General features: G+C 39.3%; 1 protein-coding gene across 1 annotated transcript in view; it reads left to right on the plus strand.

The window, feature by feature from the left end:
• LOC113439154 (cytosolic phospholipase A2 epsilon-like) overlaps window positions 1-8,189 on the plus strand; it is a 46,341-nt gene extending 38,152 nt beyond the window's left edge. Inside the window, exons 15-19 of the mRNA XM_026704893.2 lie at window positions 1,101-1,208; window positions 3,328-3,513; window positions 3,814-3,980; window positions 5,231-5,417; window positions 6,351-8,189. Coding sequence (XP_026560678.1) covers window positions 1,101-1,208; window positions 3,328-3,513; window positions 3,814-3,980; window positions 5,231-5,417; window positions 6,351-6,571 — 869 coding nt within the window. The 3' untranslated portion in view covers window positions 6,572-8,189. The remainder of the gene's footprint in view (window positions 1-1,100; window positions 1,209-3,327; window positions 3,514-3,813; window positions 3,981-5,230; window positions 5,418-6,350) is intronic.
• The last annotated feature ends 2,613 nt before the right edge of the window (window positions 8,190-10,802 follow it).

Here is a 10,802-nt window from a genome sequence, read left to right on the forward strand (position 1 = left end):
CTGAATTGCTAATTAAAATACAGATGCCACTAGTTTCACACTGAAATTTACAAAATTTTGTTTGGAATAAGCAGCACCTTGTATTCTTGGTTGCAGCAAAAATACACTATAACTGAAAATAAGTTTCCATTTCTCATGGAAAAGCAATGAAATCTCACAAAAATAAGCTAGGTGCTACTTGTAAGTGATGATTACAAACCGTATTCCTTGATCTGTTCTGATTTATGAGAACAGAATTGTATGAGTATAAAAACATACATTTATTTTTGTAATTGGACAGATGAGTAAAAAGTACTGCCTAACAAATTCAAGGAAACATTTACTGATTATGCAGTATTCTAGGGCATAAAATTCTACCTGAGGCACAGTTCAGTTCACAGCTGAAATATGATTTGAACCACAATGTTCTGGGCTAATCCTTAAAATAACATGTCAGTATATATAACCAGTTATTCACTAATATAAAATCTAACATATTATGAAACAATAAAGTAGAAAAGGAAACTAATCATTTAATCACAATTGTTTTTAAGATCTCACAAAAGCACTCCTGCCAATGCAGGAGTAAGACCACACCGAGAGTACTGCATCCAGTTTTGGTCACCACATTATAAAAGAGATGTTGAGACTCTGGAAAAGAAACTTTCTGAGGAGCAATCAGGATGATTAGGGGACTGGAGGCTAAAACATACAACGAACGGTTGCAGGAACTGGGCTTGGCTAGTCTAGTAAAGAGAAGGACCAGAGGAGACATGATAGCGGTCTTCCAATATTTGAGGGGCTGCCACAGGGAGGAAGGGGTCAAGCTACTTTCTAAAGCTCCTGTAGGCTAGACAAGCAATAATGGATAGAAACTGAACAAGGAGAGATTTAACCTGGAAACAAGGAGAAACTTTCTGACAGTGAGGACAATCAACCAATGGAACAGCTTGCCCTCGGAAGTTGTGGGAGCACCATCAGTTGAGACCTTCAAGAAGAGATTGGACTGCCATTTTTCAGAAATGGTGTAGGGTCTCCCGCTTGGGCAGGGGCTTGGACTAGATGACCTACAAGGTCCCTTCCAACTCTGATTATCTGTATCTGTATCTTTGCTCTTGCAGGAATCTGGAGTAGCGTGTTTTCTGTGAACATTATGGACGGCTGGTTCGTGGCTACCAATTCAGAAGATTTTTGGCAGATCTGGACACGTGACAGAATAACTGAAATTGGTAAGTTGCTTTGACATCTTCTCCTGTTTTGTTCGATAACATGGACTGAAGCTACTTTTATCCTTCCCGTATTTTTATTTGGTATCTTTACAGTTTAAGATACTGGTACAAAATACCCAGAATTAATAATAATAATTGTAAGAAATTATTATCATTCTGGTATCAGGACTATAACTGCCTGGATTTCTGGTGGGGAAACAGAGAAAGCAACGTTTGATCCAGTCCTACTGGCCTTTTGATTGGCTTTCAAAACCACCAATCACAGGTTATCTTTTTGGAAGGGTCCTGGAAAGCCTGTCTTGTCTGTCATGCTGTGTTTCTTTTCTCAAGTAGTAACAGTGACAGCTCTCTACGCTCCCTTTTTATAAAATACATTACAAGGGATGTAGGAAAACAAATGTTTTATTTGCAGGAGAAGGTCCCCACTTCAGTCCCCGAGGCCTTCAGAACAATTGAAAAAATATAAGAGAGTAGTGATCAGTAGCTGCCAAAAACAATAACTTAGGTGGGCCAGCACTTTCAATATAATATCACTTAGTGTCATTTAGATAAAATGGACAATGCAGAAATTTAATTAATAAATAAATGCAGCTGTTTTCTATGGGTTTTGTTAGGAATATAAGTCACCTAACAGCGATTTGGGTTGGAAATATATAAACCAGGATAGACATTTTAATACTGTCTCTTTAAGACAATCGTAAAAATATAATTGGGTGTGGTTTCTCAAATGGCCATAAGATGGACCCAGAAACCTGGGTTGTCTTAGTCTTAGTTTTAGAAGAGAGTGTGTTTCAGTGAGTCTCTCTGTTTCCTTCTGTTGGAGAGTTTTGCGGTTTCTTCTAATTGACTGTTATTCATGGATTTGATGTAAATCTGATACTGAACTGTTTTTGACACTGGACTTTGTTATTGGATTATCCCTGGACTGAAAACTCACTGATCTTACCTGTGAATGACTTTGGACTGCTTATTTTTGAACTTTGCTGAAACCTTTATCGACAGTAAAAACCTACATTTATTGTACAGTGTATCTGTGTGCTCTGTGTGTATTATTCAAACAATACTTTGAATACGTCTCCCTGTATGCGCTCATTCTCCTAATGGGGAATTATCTCAACAGGTTTCATAGAAATAGAATGATATCAGATCCCATCTCCTCCCTGTTTATCCTACTCCCTCCCTCCCCATCTTTTAGCTATTGTATTTTATGTACTTTTGTAGCATTTTATTTGTATAGATTTATTTTTTTAATATTGTAAGCCACCCAGAGTTACCCTATGGTAAGCTGGATGGCCAATAACTTAAATAAATAAATTAATTTCACACTTACAAATCAGACAGGTTTTTAGTTTCATAGAAATGGTACAATGAATCCTATACAACTCATAACTTTGGTGATGCAGGTGATATAGGAAAAACCTGTTTCCCCATGCACACAAATGTCATAGCCCATCAAAATCCCATTGCTGAAAGCAAAATGCTAAATTATACCTGTGCAGTATTCTGCTTTTTAAAAAGGTAAAATGGGTGTGTCACAGCTCTTTGGGGCAATGAAACCCTTGTGTACATTATTTTTGATTATTTAAAATTTGATCAGACCAGAGAGAAAAGTGAACTATTAACGAAGTTCAGATGAAATGAGAAAAAGTCAGTCAGTTATCATTAGACTGGGATGTTTTTCTGTGTCGTATATGTGTATCTATGTGGGTATATGCATAATGGTTATCTTTTGAGTGCTGAATGCAAAAGATAACTTCATTTTAATGTAAGCTGATTAATGTACATTTAATACAGATTCTATTCTATTCTATTCTATTCATTCTAATTCTATTCAATTCACATTTCAAGTGTCTCATACCAATTGGTTATTATAGTATGGACCAGTGGTGGGATTCAATTTTTTTTTACTACCAGTTCTGTGGGTGTGGCTTGGTGGGCATGGCAAGGGAAGGATTCTGTAAAATCTCCAGTCAGAGGTGATTTTTGCCGGTTCTCCGAACTACTCAAAATTTCTGCTGCTGGTTCTCCAGAACTGGTCAGAACCTGTTGAATACCACCTCTGGTACGGCCGTGGAAAAAAAAACCTGCATGCATTTAATGTATATTATTTTGTCTGCAGAAGACCTTATGTGCTGTCCAAAAGCATATAAGCTACCCGTTCGAGTCCAGCATCCTCCAGGAAGCCTTGCCAGCATTTTGCAAGATGTTATTATGTGGCGACCTGCTGTGTCATTGATCCCCAATTTTCTGAGAGGTTGCCCAATGCACAACAAGTATTTAGAGAGTGGATTTGCAAACTGGAAAGGTATAGTTTCCTTTTAATTAAAGATCCTTTTGAAAAGCTTGTACTCCAATGATACTCTTAGTATGTAGTGGAAACTTTGCGGTTTGTTTACAAAAGCTAGATTGATAGATGAAACCAATTCTCTTATCAAATTACTGAAAAGCAAATATTTGGAAAAAAGAAGTCTTGCTGTCCACTGAATAGAAGAAAAGTTACATTATTGTCCCTCCTGAGCTGCAGTTACATGACTGTGTCTATTTTTTAAACTTTTCTTGGAGGAACACTATTGCCTGCTTTTAACCATAAACATATTTCATTTAGATTGTGATCTTGACAGTTTTCCTAACCAGCTAACTGGAGCTGAAGAGCATCTGTATCTGGTGGATAATGCATTTGCCCTTGATACCAGCTATCCCCCACTTATGAGGCCGGAGAGAAAAGTGGACGTCTTCATACATTTAAATTATAGCTCAGGTTCACAATTACGGGTGAGAAACATGACACTCCATTCCCAGCAATTGTGCTTATAAGTCCTTTTGTCCTTTCTGATGCAAAGAGGAAGTTGACTGTCGGAACTCAGTTTTCTCTTCATCAGGAATCTTATTCTTACAGAATCTTATTCTTGCAGCTGCTTCCTCTTCTGCCACATGACATTTTTCACATGAAAGTGAGAAACTGATTAAAAAAAACTTTTGACAGATGCACTAGCAATTGGGCCAATTAACTTACTGAAACCTTTATTCGCCACCTTTAATCAATCAGAAATTTTGTGTTTGTTACTGATTTAATAGAATCACAGTTTAAGCTGTCTTAGTTTCTTGATTTCTAGTGCCCTCTTTTGTCCTCTGGTTTACACAACACCTGAATAAAATTCTGGGATAGAAGAAAGGCCCAACGAAGTTGCTATTCAAAGGACGTTAACCTGCCCAGAAGATTATGAATGTTAAATCAGGACATCTTTGCCCCCAGTTATTCTGTTCTCCATGTTATATGAGGAACCACCTAACTTCTATATTATCTGCCCAGCTCATTTGATTTGACAGGGATGATGTGCTGTGCATTCCTTTGACTAAACAGTGCCCTCTGCCAGGACTCCAATAGCACACCTCTGTTGTAAGGTCTGCCCTCTGAAATGAGCTTCTCCCTGAAATCTGCTTTGTTCCCAATCTACTGGGTTTTGTTTTGTTTTTGAGGGCTTTGAATAAAGACTGAGTAATGGGTATAAAATTTAATCACATTTCAATCTACCCAGTATGAAGACATACACAATACACCTCAATTCTAAGGCCACATCATGTTGTATACAGTGTGTTGACAACTGCCATCTAAATGACCAGAATCAGGAGCTAAAATCAATGGGGTCTTGTCTTCATTTTAATGGAAAACTCCTAATTTAAAGAGAAATTATTGTGCACAAAACAAAATATTCAATCTGCTGGGTCTTTTTCACCTTTGGGGAAGAGGATTAAGGAGCAAAATGGGGTTTATGGAGGTTTAGGCACCTATTTTTCTTCTTTAAAAAGAAACAATCACCATCTTTCATGGTCTTTCATATCTTATTCGTTCATTTATAAGCCTTTAGAGATTGTAGAATTGAGCTAATAAGCCAACTGTAGTTCATAAGAACTCTTCTGAGACAGCTATGATAAGGTTTTAATACTTTTTCTTTAAAAACTAAAATAAGTACTTATAAAAGTTTGTTTGACTATCCCCCCCCCATCCCCCCAAATCTATACAGCCTCTGCAAATGGCCTCAAATTATTTCTCAGAACAAGGAATTCCCTTTCCCAGAATTATCCCACCGGAACAAGATGGAAAAGATGTAAAGGAATGCTATTTGCTAGGAGATCAAGAAGATCCAAATATTCCATTAGTTCTCCTTTATCCCCTGGTCTGTAATACCTTCCGAAATTATAAAGAACCTGGTAAGTGTGTGTAATGTTTTTTGTTTTCCTCCACTCCCTTTAATTATGTCTGATGCTGTGTTTTAACCAAATGTGATATCCAGAGACACACGGAATACAAAAGAGAAAAAGAATTTGGTCTCAGGATTAAAGGGAACAGTTGATTTGCAAATTGTGAAAAGTGGGCATACAAAAATTGTGCTTTCCCTTTCTCTCCAATAAAATGTTCTGCAGATAGGGGAGACCCACAAAAGTTCTTTTTTTTTTTAACTTTAAGATTAAATGTGATAGAATAAAAACAGGGCAACTAATTATTACCACTGTTTTAAATAATTAAATTGGGTGCAGTTTATTTCTTTCTTCTAGTTATGTCCAATTTTTTGACTTAGCATTGTCCATGCCTGTGGTGTAGGATCTGGTAAAGAATATGTTAAGAACAGTGATAGTAGCCAATGGGTCTCTTATACAGTCATACAGGAAGTAGAGGATTCCATGACAACTTCAGAAGACAAGTAAATTATCTGAGTTATTTTCCCAGTTCTCAAGGACCAATCTGAGGTGTCCTGGGCCTCTTGTTTGCCTGCAATGTAATTCTTTCCTTCCATAGTTGAAATATAGAAACAGCATTTTTAAATCCATCTCAGTGATGGTATTCTCATAAATTAGCTTTGAGCAAATTTATCAGATATGCATTTCAGTGGTCTCTCAAATGAAAAATTGCTAAAAATTTATTTATTAAAATGAATCCATCAATCTTTCTTTTTTCCTTGCTAAGAAAATCTTTTTTCCTATCAAGTTAGTTTGCCATGCTCATATATATCTGCAATCAAAGGGCAGCAATTCATGGACCTAATGCAGTTAAAACATATGCTAAAATATATTGACTAATCCCCACGTATTTTCTGCATCCGACTAATATGGTTTTTTTTCCCCTTTCATTTTGAAACATTACAGGTGTGGAGCGTAGTCCTGAAGAGATGAATGATGGTGATATTGATGTGACCAGTACTTGTGGTCCTTATAATATTAATGCTTTGCAATATTCAGAGGAGGATTTTGAGAAACTGATAAAACTGAGCCAGTACAACATCCAAAATAACAAAAATACTTTGATTGATGCTTTACGATTAGCCGTGGAACGGAAAAAACATATAAGAAAAGCCTCCATATACTAAGATCTAAAACTTTGGGGGTGGGGAGAGCACCTCAATTTTTCCTGCACCACAAAACAAAGCATTTCATTCCAGAAGGAAAGTAAGATACACTGCTCAAAAAAATAAAGGGAACACTTAACAACACAATGTAACTCCAAGTCAATCACACATCTGTGAAATCAAACTGTCCACTTAGGTAGCAACACTGATTGACAATCAATTTCACATGCTGTTGTGCAAATGGAATAGACAACAGGTAGAAAGCATAGGCAGTTAGCAAGACATCCCCAATAAAGGAGTGATTCTGCAGGTGGTGACCACAGACCACTTTCAGTTCCTATGCTTTCTGGCTGATGGTTTGGTCACTTTTGAGTGCTGGCGGTGCTTTCATTCTAGTGGTAGCATGAGACGGAGTCTACAACCCACACAAGTGGCTCAGGTAGTGCAACTCATCCAGGATGGCACATCAATGCGAGCTGTGGCAAGAAGGTTTGTTGTATCTGTCAGCATAGTGTCCAGAGTATGGAGGTACTACCAGGAGACAGGCCAGTACATCAGGAGATGTGGAGGAGGCTGTAGGAGGGCAACAACCCAGCATCAGGACTGCTAACTCCGCCTTTGTGCAAGGAGGGACAGGAGGAGCACTTCCAGAGCCCTGCAAAATTACCTCCAGCAGGCCACAAATGTGCATGTGACTACTGAAATGGTCAGAAACAGACTCCATGAGGGTGGTATGAGGGCCCGACATCCACAGGCGGGGGTTGTGCTTACAGCCCAACATGGTGCAAGACGTTTGGCATTTGCCAGAGAACACCAACATTGGCAAATTCGCCACTGGTGTCCTGTGCTCTTCACAGATGAATGCAGGTTCACACTGAGCACATGTGATAGATATGACAGGGTCTGGAGATGCTGTGGAGAATGTTCTGCTGCCTGTAATATCCTCCAGCATGAGCAGTTTAGCAGTGGGTCAGTAATGGTGTGGGGTGGCATCTCTTTAGGGGGCCGCACAGCCCTCCATGTGCTTGCCAGAGGTAGCCTGACTGCCATTAGGTACCGAGATGAGATCCTCTGACCCTTTGTGAGACTATATGCTGGTGCGGTTGGTCCTGGGTTCTTCCTAATGCAAGACAATGCTAGACCTCATGTGGTCAGCAGTGTGTCAGGAGTTCCTGCAAGACGAAGGCATTGATGCTATGGACTGGCCCACCCGTTCCCCAGACCTGAATCCAATTGTGCACAATTGGGACATCATGTCTCGCTCCATCCACCAATGCCACATTGCACCACAGAGTTGGGGAATGCTTTAGTCTAGGTGTGGGAGGAGATCCCTCAGGAGACTATCCGCCACCTCATCAGGAGCATGCCTAGGCATTGTAGGGAGGGCATACAGGCACGTGGAGGCCACACATACTACTGAGCCTCATTTTGACTTGTTTTAAGGACATTACATCAAAGTTGGATCAGCCTGTAGTGTTTTTTTCCACTTTAATTTTGAGTGTAACTCCAAATCCAGACCTCCATGGGTTGCTAAATTTGATTTCCATTGATAATTTTTGTGTGATTTTGTTGTCAGCACATTCAACTATGTAATGAACAAAGTATTTAATAAGAATATTTCATTCATTCAGATCTAGAATGTCTTATTTTTCTGTTCCCTTTATTTTTTTGAGCAGTATAAAATAATCAAAAGAATATTTAAGATCCTGGCCATGAAGGGAAAAAATGCTGCTTTTATGAAAATAAATAAATTGTAAAACCTGAAATGCTCTTTTATTGAATTTTGGTTGCCTTTTGGCAAACAGAGGCATAGTGTCAGAGTAAAACATGGATACAGAAGTTTCTACAATGATAAATTTGGAAGATTCTCTGACCAAGCACAAAAAATGCCCTCTGGAAAATATTATTTTTGCCTTGTAATGTTGATGTTTATAGGTTTTATTCAAAAAGTGGTTTTCTTTCTCAAACACTTCCATTTCTAATTTGATATGTATTTTTTCTTTGTTTCTGTAACAAAGAATGGTATGAAGAATATATGAGAATGTCTTTCCTAAAAAATATTTTGGTGTGATGCCATATGAATGGTGAGAAACAATTTTTAAGAATCTAAAACCAGTTTCTGATAAATAAATAATAATGTCAGTTTAAAAACATGTATGCAGAAGGCAACTGCAAACATGCTATTTAAATCCAGTTGGTTTTATTCCAGTTGGAATTATTTTCATGTTGTAATGTTATAATTTGGGCTCTGTCCTTCCCTGCCAGCATGCAAGTGACCAACACTATTATACATCAACCAATCATAAAGAGGGAGATATATTTGCATATCATCAATGACTAGAGTCATATTGCATGCATTGAATCAGGATTTATTTAATCATCGTCAGATGAATAAACTATTCATAAACCTTACTTTACAAATCACAAAAACTATGCTCACATACTCCACTAAGCCAATATAATACACACACACACACACACACACACACATATGTATTCGTAGATTTTCACGGGTACAGGTATACAGGTCTTGGGGTGTTCAGGTCTTTTCCCGTGTAAGATTGAGATCTTGGCGATGTTCCGGCGAGGTCCCACTCACCATCTTCAGGCTGGTGCTTTTGGCTTCATGCTTGTGCGAGCAAAGTGTGATCGGAGCTGCCGTCTCTCTATAAATACTGTTGGGGAGGTTGGCTGTGTTGTCATTTCTTGATTGGTTGATGGAGTTGATGTTTGCAGATTGGCCTCAAACTCAGAGCCAAACCAAAACCTGGAACCTCACATCACAGCCACCCGCTCAGGATATCACATCACGGAACTCAAGGAGGCGACACCACAAAACCTCAGGATGTTACAACACAGCCAATGACCCAGGAGATTACAGCACAAGACCCAGGATGTCACTACAATAGAACTCAGAAGGTCATCACACAGCCCATGACCCAGGTCGTTACAACACAGGAGGCTGATAGACCCACAGCCAATTCCTCAACCACACATGTTCTTATGAAAAAGCCAGCCAATCTGGAAACATCAACTCCATCAACCAATTAAGAAATGACAACACAGCCAACCTCCCCCCAGTATATATAGGGAGACAGCAGCTCCGATCACGCTTTGCTCGCACAAGCACCAAGCCGAAAGCACTAGCCTGAAGATGGCGAGTGGGACCTCATTAAAATGTTGCCGAGATGCTCTCAATCTTACATGGGAAAAGACCCGAACACATCAAGACCTGTATATATATAGCTACAACTTTAAAAGCACATATATATATGTGTGTGTGTGTGTATGTATGTATGTATGTGTATACATACATACATACATACATATATATATATATATATATATATATATATATATATATATATATATATGTGGATCTTTGGTTGTTCGGTTTTCTCCCGCGTAAGATTCGAAGTATCTAGGCAACGTTTCGATGAAGTCTCATTCATCATCTTCAGGCTTCTGTCTCCGGCTCTGTGCTTTTCAGAGTAATGTGAGATTGCAGCTGCTTCCTCCTTTAACTGCCAGTGGGGTGGGACTTGATTGGGTGGGGGCTTGGCTGTGTTCTGATTGGGTGGGGTGTGTTCTCATTGGTAGGGGTTTGGTTGTGTTCTGATTGGTTGGGGGTTAGCCGTGTTCTGATTGGTTGGAGGCGTGTTCTGTTCAGGTGGGGCTTGGCTGTGCTCCGGTTAGTCTTAGTTGCTGGGGATTTGAGCTGGTGAGTTGTGATCTTGCTGTTTGGCTTCTAGTTCGTGGTCCTGTTGCATCTTCATAGTGGGTGTCGGTTTGCTTCATGTATGGCTCGGAGGGGTTTGAAGTGGTAGTGATGCAGCTGTAGTGCAGCTTCTGGTCCATGGTCGTGTCTCATCTTCTGAGTGGGTGAGAGTCTGTTTTCTACATGGAAGTGTGGTGGTGGCATCTTGTGTGGCTCTCATGGGTGTGGGTCTGGTGTCCTTCTTCATGTTAGGTACTCGTCTGTTCATGAGGCGGGTTTCCAAATGGCTGGAAGGCGGGAAGTGTCATCTCGTTTGTTCATGCTGTGTGGGCGTTTTTCTATCTCTATGGCTTCTCTGATTATTCTGCTGTTGAAGTGTTCGGTTTTGGCGATAGTCCTGGTGTTTTTAAAATCAATTTCATGTCCTGTGGCTTTGAGGTGTTGGACCAGGGAAGAGGTCGTTTCTTCTTTTTGATTGAGTTCTTATGTTCTTCAATGCGTGCATTTATTCTTCTGTTAGTTTGTCCAATGTAT

The sequence above is a fragment of the Pseudonaja textilis genome, chromosome 1 (genome assembly GCF_049901715.1).
Source record: "Pseudonaja textilis isolate UNSWEBS1 chromosome 1, rPseTex1.2, whole genome shotgun sequence".
Lineage (NCBI taxonomy): Eukaryota > Metazoa > Chordata > Lepidosauria > Squamata > Elapidae > Pseudonaja > Pseudonaja textilis.